This window comes from Antennarius striatus, chromosome 19 (assembly GCF_040054535.1).
Source record: "Antennarius striatus isolate MH-2024 chromosome 19, ASM4005453v1, whole genome shotgun sequence".
Lineage (NCBI taxonomy): Eukaryota > Metazoa > Chordata > Actinopteri > Lophiiformes > Antennariidae > Antennarius > Antennarius striatus.
The window spans coordinates 13,452,580-13,466,898 of record NC_090794.1 but is presented as its reverse complement, the minus strand read 5'-3'; the positions used below and the strand labels follow the sequence as shown (position 1 = coordinate 13,466,898).

The following is a 14,319-nucleotide window of genomic DNA, read 5'->3' as shown; positions in this document are numbered from 1 at the left end:
TCCAGCCTGAATTTGTAATATAATGTATTAGAGGTCCAGTCGGGTGATACTTGAAGATTCTGAACTTTGACAGATAAACGTGAAATTAATCGAAGAATTTGGACCTGAGAAGAAGAAGCAGAAGAAGAGAAACCAGGGAGTGGAATCAAACATGTTCTGTGAGAAAATATGTCCAACTCTACGATGCTCCAAATGTATAAATGATTAAAATGTCATGTCCAAGGATTTATTTGAGTACATTTGTAAAAATATAAGTAGATCCACACAATTAATTTGTTTTTGTAGCACAAATTTCCGCTCATTTCAATCACATTAGTTCACATTTACAGTACAGTGGTCCACGTGGGTCGCGTTGTGCTCCCGACGCAGAACCGAACCTCGAGATATCGCGAGAGTAACACGCATAGATGAACGTCATTTCCTGTTGATTTGTTTGTATTTTAATAGGATTTCACTTTTTTTTTTTTTTCTTCCTCACTTTTCATAAATCATCATCATCATTGTATGGCTTATTTGTGACAGAATCAATACTAAGTTCTGGTCCCCCCCCCGTGGACGCAGACAGGAAACAGCCGCTCAGGAAACCGTCTCCGGTGACGCAGCTGCGGAGCGGCTGTCTGTCTGTCCGTCTGTCTGTCTGTCAGCCAGTGGAGTAACGGTTATCTGTGACGGACTTTGGATCCATCCGTTCGGACCTCCATCCTGCAGTACAAGGTCCGTCTGCTGCATGCGGCCACCGGGACCCAGCCGGACCGAACCGGGCTGCGCTTTTCGCTGAAGACTCGCTTCGAATAGAGGATCTCTGGGGCGATGCGGCGTTCACGGACCCCCGTGTCTCTGTAAACCGGCTGGATGAACATGAGCGCCTTATGACGGAACGCTGTTGTCTCGTTAAACTAAGCGCTTGTTTGGAGTCATGGCCAACAACTTTGTGAAGACTTTCGTCCATATGTGTAATTATCTCCAAGACCCGCGTCATGTGGCCAGATTTCAACATTTATGCGGCGTTCAGGGGACATTTCCTGTCAAACCGACCGCGGTGGACAGAGGACCCCCGGAGCCGGACCGTCCCGGTCTGAAGAGGAGGCTCCAGGGCTCGGAGGCTGGTGTCGGGAACGGATCGGCCGGGGATGCCTCGGCGGCGCTGGGTAACGGGATGCAGGGTGAGTCCGGGCCCGACGGTCCGTCAGCACCCCCCGATGTGGATCCAGACGCGGCCAAGGCGAAACCCCTCCGGAGGAACTCCCTGACGGGGGACGGGGGTCAGGAGTTCCTGGTCCACAACAAGCTTCTGTTCTACCTGTTCACTTTCGGGACCGAGCTGGGGAATGAGATGTTCTTCATCATCTTCTTCCCCTTCCTCTTCTGGAACATCGACGCCCTGGTCAGCCGGAGACTCATCATCGTGTGGGCCTGGAACCTGTTCGTGGGACAGTCCACGAAGGACATGGTCCGCTGGTCCCGCCCGGCGTCCCCACCCGTGGTGAAGGTGGAGGTCTTCTACAACTCCGAGTACAGCATGCCGTCCACACACGCCATGACGGGGACGGCCATCCCGTTCTGTCTGCTCATGCTGACCTACGGACGCTGGGAGGTGAGTTCATCCACAGACTTGATGCAGAATCCACGCGTGGACTGGAGGTTCCAGGGGGGGGGGGTGGTGTTCCAGTGCTATCCAAAATTAATGAAACTTTTTAATCATCTCTAACTTCTTTTAACATTTTAGTCTGAACAGCCAAAACACACTGATATCAGTTTACTCTTGGATTGGATTGACGGATTCGATTTTTAACATTTTATAAAATAATAAAAATTAACTACAAAAGAATTTAACAGGATTCTTCTGGAAATGTGTTTGAACAATAATCACTTGTGAAATGTGATTCCTTTAAAGTAATTACCTTATTATTATTTATTATTTATCAATGAATTTATCTCCCCACCTATGTAGTGTTTGAATAAACTGACTTGAAAGTCTCACGCTGTCACCAACTCCACCCACTACCTGTCAATCAAGCGCTCAACCAATCACGGCGCATCTGAAAGGACTCAAGTGAACTACATGGCGTAAGGCATCTGCTGTGTTAGGAGAAGAAATAACTAAACGTGGACTTCCCAGTCAACATAATTTTAGATTGTTATAACTGTTCCAACAATTTTCATGTTTTTGAGCAGAAAGTCCAAACAGCAGGAACAACACAGAAAAAAAGCGACGAACTCTGAGTAAAACTAGTTTTTTTTATAAAGCACACTGATTTTTGTGAGGTACCCTAGAGATCCTGATCTGAAACGAGTAGGGCGTGAATGTGTCGCCTGGACATGTACAGGGAATTCCTTTATTTATTTATTTTTGGTTTACATTCTGCTCAGTTTTTAAATTTTTGTTTAAATTTTACAATCACGCAGAATACCAGTGGAATCTTCCAGCCAACAATACGATACTACAGCAGCTCTAGAACTGGAAACACAGAGACACCTAGGCACAGTGTGATGCATCTAAATCAACAAATAGAACAGAACTGCCCTGGATGAAGTGTTCATCATGTTCTATAAGAATTCAGTGGTGGTCATGTTTGGATTCCTCACAGGGGAGGTGGCCATGTCTCATAATCATGAAAACAAATATTTCCATATGAAGAAGACCCGTTCAACGGGGTGTGTCAGAGGAGGAGGAGGTAGAATCTATAACTTGGTTATTAACAGTTTAGTAACCACAATTGTGTGAACACCAAATGCATGGAATAATGTTCAATCGTGACAAATTACTGTAGAAAGAAATCAAACTACTTATTTAAAAAAGATAATATATTGGAGACAGTTGCATTCAGCATCTGCACAGGGTTTGTAAAGGTTTGCTTTGGTCTCGGTAGAGACCTTTATGTCAGCATGTGATGAATCCTAACGTTGACTGGTCTCTCTCCTAGTACCCCTTCCTCTTTGGCTTTTTGGTTGCTCTCAGCTGGAGCGTCCTGGTCTGTGTGAGCAGAGTCTACATGGGGATGCATTCTGTTCTGGTAAGTCCAGATAAATGACACAACTCCAAAACATTCCTCACTAGTCCACCTCAGCCCGGTCAAAAAATCCTCTGGAAACACAAGTATATTATTATTAGTGTAGATAACATACACTAAAGCCCTGTTTTACTTATTCATTACCTTAACATGATCACTGAGTTCTTGATTCAAGGAAGATTGTCTGACAACAGAGCCCATTAGACTGCTCAGAGAGCACTAACCTACACTATGTCTGACAGGATTCACATAGTTCTAAAGCTACAAGCCAAACTGCCTTATCTCATAATGCCGTTCAACACATACATTAAAAGAACTGAGAAACAAGTCCTGATCCCAAACATCACCAGACGCTTATCACCTCTCTGGTATGTCAGTGTCCATTGTTGGTGATCATTTCATGCAAATCTGTTCAGTACTATTTACATATTAACAACAACTGAATCAACATTGTCACGTCTCTGGTGTCTGATGGACGTCAGTGGCAAAAAGACCCAGATCAGCCTAAATTCAGTGGTCAGGAGACTGACATTAGTAGATACTGTTTATGTTCTGCATGTTGATTTCAATGTCATAGTCAGAAATAAAACACACATTCTCAGCTACAGGACAGGAAGCAGCAAAAGTTTGTTTATTAGTCGGATGAGAACCTGATTCTCACGTTTCATGCTGTAGCACAGGTTCATATTAAAGGACAAAATTAATACTAAGTACCACGCAGGGTATTTTAAATAATTTATGAAATAAATGATTTGGTGAGATAAGCATGGCTGAACTAGAACGATGAAAATTTAGTTTGTCCTGTCAGTTCAGAAAAATCCTCTGAGGTCCTTTACGTGTGTTTTTGTGAGTTAATACGCTGTTTCTGATCATTAGAAGTCTGGATCCATGGTTTTTTACATTTTCTCTACGACATTACAAACCCTGTAGCTTTGTTGCACACCAACATTTTCATTTACTGCATGTGTGTACGACTGAAGTGCTGTCAGTAGTGTGTACTCCTGTCTTAAACAACCGCTGATCTTGTGTTGCAGGAGGTAATCACTGGCTTCCTCTACAGCATTCTTATTCTAACCTTCTTCCAGCCCATTCTGGACAAGATCGATACCTTCTACATGATGGACAGCTACGCTCCTGTTATGATTATCGTGTCACATGTAAGCTTGGGACTCGTGGCTTTCTCTCTGGATTCCTGGAGCACCTCTCGTGGCGATACGGCTCAAGCTTTGGGCACTGGAGCAGGAGTTGCGTTGGGAACCCATGTGAACTATCAGCTGGGGCTACTGAAGGATCCACCGCTGTCCTCACTTCCTCTAACGTTACCACTAATCAGCACCAGTCTGCTGGCGGTCTCCCTGCTGCGCTTCCTCATGGGAGTTGCTGTCCTCCTTGTCACAAGAATGGCTATGAAAGCAGTGACTATTCCTTTCTTATGTCAGCTGTTAGGGCTCCCTTCAGATGATGTAAGACAGGCAAGGCAGCACATGAAGGTAGAGTTGCCATACCGTTACATAGTCTACAGTGTTGTTGGTTTTAGTTGTGTCTGCGTGGTGCCTCTCCTCTTCAGGATCTTGAACTTTGACTGAGTTCTTATGCAAAGTGTCATTCCCTGCTGGCATGTTCACCCACATGGTAATGCTATGTGACAAAAGGAAATATGCTGCTAGTTTGGAAACAAGATAAAGTCTGTTTCTGATGGCAGAAAGTGATTGACAAGATAATTATGGTAATATTCTGTATCTTCTGTCACTGTAAATTTTACCTCTTTCTCATAGATAACCTTTGTCACCCAAAGACTATAATCTATGATTGAGCTGCACTTGTTGACCTGTACCATTATTATGAGTGTGTGCTTTGTAAATTATGTTGGTGTCACTGTGGAAACATAACAACTCTGTGTTAACCTGTGGTTGAAAACAGTCCCAAACAAATACAGTATTTACTTCTAATTTTTTTTCTTTTTTTTTTTAAGAAAAGTTTTGGGGGGGTTTGGTACCAGTTTATAAAAAATTGTTATTCTGGAAAACATTGGACAGTGTTATGGAGAGAGACAAAAGCATTTTAGGTTGGTTTTTTTGTGATTTGTTTACAAAAAGAAAATATAGAGTATTACCAAACTTATCCTTCATGATCTGTCCATGGTGGACATATAATTGTGTAACTGGAACTTTTCAAATTCAAAAGGTGCACTGTAATAATGTTTGCAGTCATTAATGGGGAATCTGTTGTGCTTTTCCACCATGTGATCAAGATAAATAATAAATTGGTTTAGATAACTGCAAAAAAACAACAACATTGATTTCATGTACAAATTTGCTTCACCTTTTATTTATTGCCTCATTTAAATTAAATCAGTCTGAAAGCAATAAAATAGTATTTAAGCTCACAGGATCAAATGACTTCTATTTAAACTCAGAATATTCAAACTTTATTCATGTCTGTCGTATCATTAGTTTTCTATCATCTGATCCTCATCTTTTTGTACATAAGTGTTCCTGTTTCTAAAATGTTCGCGACTTTGTCCAAATGTAAGTTAAGTATTCATTCCGATAGTTTAAAAGTGTACAAATTACATAATTGATTAATTTGAAGATTTTTTTTTATCATATTAACGTACTTGAGGAGAATTGTTGCTGTAAAAAATAATAAACTATTATTCATACCTTCTAATTCTAAGAATTACGTTTCTGCATTCCTTGCTCTATAAAAATATTAACTTCACAAATTGTGTGAATGTTTTATTCTTATTTCCTGTAACAATGTTCCAGTAATGTTTTTCTACAGTATTATTTCAGAAATGATTATTTATACTTGTCCCACAACTTATAAGTACCCATGGAATGTATTTCCATTCCCCATATTTCTGCTGTGATAGACGGACTGTATCCCACTGAAAAAATATGACAACAACGAGCAGAATAATATTTAAAAAAGAAAGTTGAACAAAAATTTTTTAATTTGCATTGTCATCAGAATTATTTGAAGTATCATTCCTGCAAGGAAATGTCAAAAAAGGGAAGTCAGTCGCCACATTTTAGATGTTAGACATAAGTTTTCACATTCATAATAACATCTGTGGTAACTTATGTGTTTTTATACGTGTGTAAACAGGACATACTGAACCTTTGAACAAGTTAGATTAGGTATTTATCTGGTTGTTGTACCTGTCGACACCCTGACTAATCACAGCTCTTCTCTATACTGTCCTCACGTTTTGATCTTTAGATAATGACTGTTTGATGTTTGAATGCATCACATTTAATGGATTTATTGAAGACAAAGCAGTAGTCTCCCTTATTCTTTAGAAATATTGAACAACTAAGGAATAAGCATTTAAAATGTTAATGACAGTAAGTGTGGTAGTAAAAATAAAATTTCCTGTTACAGAAACATTTTGATATACTATTTCTATTATATTCAAGTACCTCTTGCTACATTGAAGCAACAAATATAAGGCTTAATTTTCACAAAGCACTGAACAAATTGAACCACACATGTAATATTTGTGTCGCATCTGAAGGTAATTTGGCCTTTTATTTTGAAAGGAACAGGAAAGCGTCAAACCGGACGTCCGGAGTTGTATTTTGATCCACCAAAACATTCAAATCACCCCCCCGTCTCCTGGGATGAGGGAGACGCACTGGATGGACATGGTGAGCATTCATTTGGCAGCAGCTAAACTTAGTACCGAATTGTTGAACTAGTATTTTTTTTCGGATGTAGTTTTTTGACCTTCGGTCAAAGCTTTTTGTGGATTTGTTTTGTTCCCGTTCGGCTGCTTTGGAGCTGCTTTCGTCGGTGTTAGCTTGAATCAACTTACCTGAAGTTTAGCACGGACGTGCAGCTGCTCGACCTCTGACGTCAGTGCGGATGCCTCGGCTGGAAAAGTCACGTGATCGGGGGAAGAACAGGTGAGACTGAGGCTACAGTACGAGAGAGAGAAAAACTGTTGTTTTTGACATGTAGGTAATGATCACTCAATTAATGTGATGATATCTTACTAGTTTGGCAATTTTCAATCAATATCAAGAAGTATTGATTATATGGTTGATGCACAGTAATGGAAGATTATGTCATAATGCAAATATGACATACCCAATGTTAATGAACATGTGTTTAAGATAATAGCATTCAAATGATGCAACTTTGTGAAGCATGTTTTATCCCTTGCTCTAGACTGAAACTTGACTGGAAGTTTGTCCAGAGGTTCTGCAGCATTCAGCAGGTTCTTTTCCCATCATGCACCTGTCAAAGCGCTCGAATGTTTGGGACGCTGCTTGTTGTCACACTGGCAGGTAATTGCTTGACTTAATGTTGTTTGTTGAAATTGGAAGATTATGATGCAATAGGGGAAATGTGTTGTTACATTTCAATTTGGCTGTCGAGTGGAATGATCTTGGTTTTGTCTCTGATGATGCGTCATCACATGACAGTCACTACCTGTTGGACAATGGTTTTTGTGACATTGTAAACGCCTCTTCTGATAACACTATGCTGCATTCTGTGTTATTTTCTGCTGACGTTTAGGACACAGCATTGCCTAATATCCCTGTGTTTTACAAGTCTCTGTTTGACCTGCCTCACAGCAAAGCGCAACCTCATCTTTTCTTGTGCCATCAGAGCAGCTGATAATTTATCAGGTGGGTGTCCTCCCCAGCCAATTCTACAATGTGCTGGCCGATAAAGATGACTCCGGCTTTAAGAGTCTAGTGGGAAAAGCAATGGTGCTGATCCTGGTCAACTCCACCGTAAGTTATGGATCTGTGGGAGATAACCTACATGCTGACAAAAAGGAGTCTGTGACTTAATTTTGCTGACTTTGTCAGTGCATTCTGAGAATAAACCATTTCGAAACATGTCAGTATAGATGTGTTTATCATCTGGACGTTACTCCACATTTACACATTTGACATGTTAAATAATTAGGGACAGTCTCACTACTATTAAGGCAAATTATCTACAGTTTGTGATTAAAGGTAAGACTCTTGCGTAATGTAATGGGGACAAGGTCATTGTTCCTAAGAATACACACTGTTCTCAATCTGGAGACATCTAAATCTGTACAGACCTAATAACAGGATGTTGGGCCCTTTGATTTATTATTTTCCGTCATGTTGAAATTTAGACTGTCATCATAGACTATCTAAGGTCAGTACAACTTCACATTGTTTTTACAGCCTGAACACACTTTATTATTATAGTTAGATTTTGGTCTTGAAAGTCTATAGAATAAGTCTTTAGAATAAAGACTTATTCTAAAGAATAAACTCATTATTGTGTATGATAATAATGAGTTTATTCCAAAGGCTAAGATCTATTGGTTTCCCTTGAGTCACTTCTGTCTCTCCCTCTCTCCTCTCTCTGTGCTTCTTTTCCTCTCCCAGTTGAAAAGTCTTGACCAGTACATTTGCAATCAGATGTATGTTAGATGGAGGAAGACGCTAACGGAGAGCCTTCACACAGCCTACTTCCAGGGCCGGGTCTATTATACCATTAATGTACTCCGAGAGGATGTAGACAACCCGTAAGCATTAATTCATCCCTGTTTATCAGTATACAAATAGATGTTTTTGTTGTAGTGATCCTAAAATTCAGCTGAGGGGTTCCCTGAAAGAGATTGTGTTACTGTTGGACTATTAAAGATTTATTTCTTGTTCCTGTCTGACTTCCAGAGACCAGAGAATCAGTCAGGATGCAGAGAGGTTGTGTAAGCAGATGAGCACCATGGCAAGCCGTTTGATTGTGTCACCGTTCACACTGACTTACTACACCTACCATTGCTTTTATAGGTGGGTCCGTACAGCACAGAGGTAGCATGTGATGCAATCTATTGAATCTGTGCCAACAGTGTCAACACTCATTGTTTGATTATGATCAGAATGATGGTCAAACTGTCTTTGACGTGTTTTGACTGTTAATTTTATTTAAATATAATTTGTATTTTCCTAGTCGTGTCTTTGTCATGTTGTTTTAAATCCGTATGTGAACTGTTGTGAATTATGTTGTTTCAGCACTGGTTGGATTGGTCCCATTACTATATTTGGCTATTTTGTACTTGGAACTATTGCCAATAAAATCCTCATGGGACCGATCGTGTCAACTCTGTTTGAGCAAGAAAAATTGGAGGGAGACTTCAGGTAAGTTCAGTTTGTAAAACATGTTCAAGCCACAAACCCAAGATCCAGTTAGTGTTTGTTGTCAAGGGAGTCGTTTGTTTAGAGGAAGCGACTGTAGGCCTTGGCCCAGAGCCAGTTGCTTCTCGAAATGACGCAGGATGTGCATCAGCAGTGAAAGAGGAATTCTAACTGAGTCAGACCAGCACGAGTTTAAATGCGTTTTTCTGTGTTGAACATCTATTTCAGATGTTTGTTAAGTCTTAACTGTGTTGCATAAAAGTGACTTTGTTTCATAAAATTGTGTCTCCAGATTCAAGCACATGCAAATCCGTGTCAATGCAGAGTCTGCAGCTTTTTACAGGTGAAGTACCGACAAATATAATCTAGATAGACAGATACGACTGTACAGTTTTGAAACTTGTACCTTCCTGTGTGAAACATTATTCAATATTGGGCATGTGACTCGTTCAGATAAACAATTGATGCAAACCAATGAGGTAAAGGTTGAAAAATAAGCTTCCTGTTGTGTTTTTGTTTTAGAGCTGGTAAAGTGGAGCACATGAGGACCGATCGAAGACTGCAGAGTTTGTTACAAACTCAAAGGAGTCTAATAAACAAAGAACTCTGGCTTTATAGTAATTATATGTCGTACATCTCCACTCACTGACTTGCTTACTGTATTTAACCCGTAGAGTCAACTTCTGGCGTCTCTTTCAGTTGGGGTAAACACCTTTGATTACGTCGGAGGGTTCCTCAGCTACATCATAATCGCCATCCCCATTTTTTCTGGTATCTATGACGACCTGACTCCTGGTGAGCTCAGTGCCCTGATCAGTAAGGTAATCATATTTTTACCCTTTAATCTACTGTTCCAAACCTGTATGCGTCTTTACCTCCCTAAAGACTCCCTAAAAATGCATCTATTCGGATGAAAATATGTTTGAATCAACTTTATCAATCCTTGTCCCCAAAGGAAAAAGGTTTAAGAAGCAGGGGCACAGTTTAAATCAAATATAATGTAAACGCATCGTATCGACATAGTTGTGAAAAAAGACATCAAAATGACAATAATATAAAAATCAGTTTCCCGTATTTAACATTTACTCAAGGTTATGTGGAAGGCATGTCGGGTTATTTCCAGAACAGAAAGGGTGCTTTGTGCCAAGTCCACCACTAGGTGGCAGCAAAGGCCATCAGCATTCATGCTGAGTTCAAACGCCTGTGCTTAGACATAGAATTCCCTTCTGAACGAACAGGTAAGTGTTATTGTCGTGTGAAACTCCTCCTGTCTCGTGTTCAGGCTGTAAGACAATATTCATCGCTCTTACTACCTTTTATCTTGTCTTCTTTTAATAATCTTGTCTCATATTTAATCTCTGGCTCTCCCTTTCCTTGTTCATATTCAGAACGCCTTTATCTGCATCTATTTGATAAATGGCTTCACGCAGCTAATAGACCTGTCGACCACTCTGTCAGATGTGGCTGGATACACCCACAGGTATCACACTGCATGCTGAAAGGCACTTCTCTGGAGAGCAGATGATGACAGCAGTATTTGTCATGCCATTGAGCTTTCCATCAATGTGTGTGTGTGTGTGTGTTGCGGTCAGGATTGGGGAGCTTAGGGAGGTGATGGATGACATCCTACGTACGCAGTGTGACTACGACCCAGCATCTGGAGAAAGTTACGACTTTGACAGGTTTGTCTGCTGCAAAAAAGGAATAAGTCAGAAACCATTTAAATAAGTTTGCATGTTAAAATAATGCAGACATGGTTACAATTAGACAATATTTAAAATAGTCTTTTAGGTGTTTCTGCTTCTACAGTGTGTCCATTTTTGATTCCTGTCTCCACGCAGTGACTTCAATGTCCACGCAGGCCCGGTGGACACCGCCTTCATCCTGGACCATCTGTCATACAAATCTCCTGACTCAGACGAGCTGCTGGTAAAAGATCTGAGTCTGAAAATCAGCCAAGGGACACATCTACTGGTGGTGGGGAACACGGGCACCGGCAAGACGTCACTACTGAGGGTCCTGAACCGACTCTGGGAGGCGGACAGCGGTGAGACGGCGAGTTTGATTCAAGATGTGTAAAGATGTGACCAGTGTAGGCTGGTAATAATAAACCCTGACTGGAATAACTCTACATACGAAACAATGGACACGTCTGCATGTCTGACATCGATATGAACCTTTTGATACCTGTATACATTAGAGGTGACATGACATTGTCTTCTCAGGGTTTGTGGAGATGACGACGTGTTTTGGGCCCAGAGGAACCCTCTTCCTGCCGCAGAAACCCTACCTGACCGATGGAACGCTGCGTGAACAGGTCACTTCTTTAAGATTTGATTCTTAGCCCAGGCTGTAACTTAACTATAATAAATACTCTTAAGCGTATAGATTAAATGCTTGTGTACCAAAATGCTGAACCCTACCAATAGTGACAAAGTCTTAGATTGAATGACGATTGAGAGGAGCTTTTCTCTTCTACCACAGGTGATCTACCCCCTGAAGGATATTTACCCTGCTTCAGGTATCAGAAACCAACATTAATTTAATGATTTGTTATTCCGTCAAAGCAAACAGATAATTGCAAATAAAATCATTGATCAGATCTTATCAGATTCGACGTTGATCAGACGTATGCCTTCTGGACGACTACCGTATTTATTTATTCAACAGATTTGGATGTCGTACAATATTGTGGTGGAATTTAGTCTTCATATAAAGTCTTCAGACAGATCAGTTAAATTATGATCCCCGTTTTATTTTACTGGCAGATAAACTTAGAGACATATTTCGAAATTACAAAGTTGTATTGATAAAGAACAGACCTGGAGCTTTCCTCATCATACATGTTCTATCAGTGTGTGAATGGACGCGCAGTTCTTACTGGACTACTCTTCCCAAAACCCATCAGATCTCTCCTTCATTCACCGGTGTGGTGATGTTTTCATTCAATCTCATCCGTGAGACTTTCTCTCAAGGCCAACCATCTGTTACTTCCCCAGCTATCCCATTACACTCAAAGAGTGAAAGTCTTCAGGCTAAATATATTTACCAGACATGGAGTTCAGATGAGGTCAGTCTCTAAAGACATAAGTCTGTTCATGCAAACAGATGAGTCGGGGGGGGGGGTATCTGGTGAAATAATGTCAGATTTAAACCAGTTTGTTCTGCATGGTGTTCTGATATTTTATCACCTGTTGAAATCATCATTTGAGTTGGTGACTCTAACGTCAGTGTCTTTTTTTTTCCAGGATCAGTGGATGATGACAGAATTATCCAGTTCTTGGAACTAGCTGGAGTGGTCAGTGACTTCGTCCTCTAGTGTTAGCAGTACTTTCAACCAAAGTTTTCTTAATTGTTGTAATATTTAATAGATGGCTTTATATTTGAAACCCTACTGACCCTGAATGACTCTTCTTTCTCTAACTCTTGTAGTCTAGTCTCCTGAGGCGCACCGGCGGGCTGGATGAAAGTGTTGACTGGAACTGGTAAGATTTAATACAAGTAAATGCAGACAACACAGACAAAGTGAGACAGTTCCTGTTGTTCTTGATGTTTTAATCATTAAAAAATTAAAACGTGGCACAAAGTGACTCAGATGCTGAACTAGTTTTTCTCTGCAGGTATGATGTCCTGTCCCCGGGTGAAATGCAGCGTCTCTGCTTTGCACGACTTTTCTACCTGCAGCCCAAATACGCAGGTAGGGTGTTGTTCATGAAGCGTACGAGGAATCACGACTCGTACTGATTCAGACGCAGCACTGGTCTCATCTTTTCAGCATTTCAGGCGGAAACATCAACATGTCTTCATGTTGTCTTCTGTATTAAATGTGACCCAGACCGGAGATCTTTTAAATGAGTGTTTTTCTCATTTTTTTTATCCACCTATATATGATGCAGATTATTTGTAGATCAGCAGGTCCATCTGTTCATTTATAGCCGTCATGTTTCCATAATATAACTAAAGAACCAGTCCACATACTTGAAACAAACTTCATGTAGTTTCCAGCACGTAGTGAGAGCTGCTTTTTTAGGATCATGGCATTTTTTTTATTTCAGAAAATTTGACATTTTTAAGTGAATCTCGGATCAGTGTGGAGTTGATTTCCTCAGTCTGTCTCAAATTTCATGTTTTTGTAGAAACTACCCACCCATTTAAAATCTACTTCTACACCACATAAAAACTTTTCAAATGAACTTCAGATGGTTATTGTCAAAAAGACATTTTAGGCTCTGTTGATATTTTAGGATTCTTTTTTTCTTCTTTCAAACAGCGATGTTTTTAGCGGTGTTGTCAGGTTTTAATGAAAAATATTATGTTTGAATTAAAGCACAAACTGTCATCCAGAAAATGTTATGAAAGCAAGTTACCACTACTGTGGCTCCTCCTTTGTCTTTGCATGGTATGGGGAGATATACGCCATTTTCTGATTATATGCTGGGTTGTGTTATCTTATCTTCACAGTGTTGGATGAGGCCACCAGCGCTTTGACAGAGGAGGCTGAAGCTCAGCTCTACCGAACCTGCAAACAGCTCGGCATGACTTTAATCAGTCTGGGACACCGGAGCAGCCTGGAGAAGGTACGTAGAGCTGGGTGTGACTGTCGGAGTCAAACAAAAACCAGAACTCACATAGATCTGACAGCTTCATCAGACCCTCTGGATCTTGTTCTTTTGTCGTCTGTTCACACCTGTGAAGGGGGTTCATCTGTCTCTTTGTTTTCTCACAGTATCATGATGTCCAACTCAAACTATGTGGAGAAGGCCGGTGGGAGTTAACTAAGTTAAGGAGAGACAGTGGGAGTCTCATAGAAGAAACAGCATGACCTTATGAGTAATGTTTTGAAATCCTAGACATGAAGGAAGAATTATTGTGGAAGAAAAAAATAAAAAAACACTAATTCTCCTGAATTCCTCGGCTGTAACTCTCAGGTGTTCCCTGACAAGGAATAAATAGCAGTTCCTTCCGCGGAAGCCTTTTAAGAGACGTTGGACCAGTTTTTTTGGTGAAATACGAGGTTGAGAAAGGAGGATGGATAGCGCTATTTATTCTAATAACATGACGTTTGTCACACACGGTTCTGATGACTAAATTCACCCACGTGACAGCAAATCAGAAAGGAGGCAGGAAACCACAAATCTCAAAAAGAATGTGAGACGTTCATTTATTTGATGTTC

General features: G+C 40.6%; 2 protein-coding genes across 4 annotated transcripts; both read left to right on the top strand.

Annotated features, from left to right (window-relative positions):
* Window positions 1–33: 33 nt before the first annotated feature.
* On the top strand, window positions 34–5,681 carry sgpp1a (sphingosine-1-phosphate phosphatase 1a). The gene is made up of 3 exons (XM_068343251.1): window positions 34–1,594; window positions 2,925–3,014; window positions 4,046–5,681. The coding sequence occupies exons 1-3, from the start codon at window positions 917–919 to the stop codon at window positions 4,595–4,597; spliced, it is 1,320 nt and encodes a 439-aa protein (XP_068199352.1). The 5' UTR covers window positions 34–916; the 3' UTR covers window positions 4,598–5,681.
* Window positions 5,682–6,604: 923 nt separating this feature from the next.
* Window positions 6,605–14,010, top strand: abcd4 (ATP-binding cassette, sub-family D (ALD), member 4). 3 transcript variants are annotated; one of them, XM_068342029.1, is made up of 19 exons: window positions 6,605–6,922; window positions 7,188–7,306; window positions 7,632–7,759; window positions 8,396–8,535; window positions 8,684–8,800; window positions 9,023–9,148; window positions 9,438–9,488; window positions 9,668–9,762; window positions 9,845–9,966; window positions 10,534–10,625; window positions 10,738–10,827; window positions 10,987–11,192; window positions 11,371–11,462; window positions 11,630–11,666; window positions 12,394–12,443; window positions 12,578–12,630; window positions 12,766–12,842; window positions 13,607–13,722; window positions 13,872–14,010. In XM_068342029.1, exons 1-19 carry the CDS (start codon window positions 6,882–6,884, stop codon window positions 13,965–13,967), a joined length of 1,848 nt encoding a protein of 615 aa, XP_068198130.1. In that variant the 5' UTR covers window positions 6,605–6,881; the 3' UTR covers window positions 13,968–14,010. The 3 variants fall into 3 exon arrangements, with proteins under 3 accessions (XP_068198130.1, XP_068198129.1, XP_068198131.1); XM_068342028.1 differs by having other exon boundaries at window positions 13,607–13,967; XM_068342030.1 differs by lacking the exon at window positions 6,605–6,922 and having other exon boundaries at window positions 7,186–7,306; window positions 7,637–7,759; window positions 13,607–13,967.
* The last annotated feature ends 309 nt before the right edge of the window (window positions 14,011–14,319 follow it).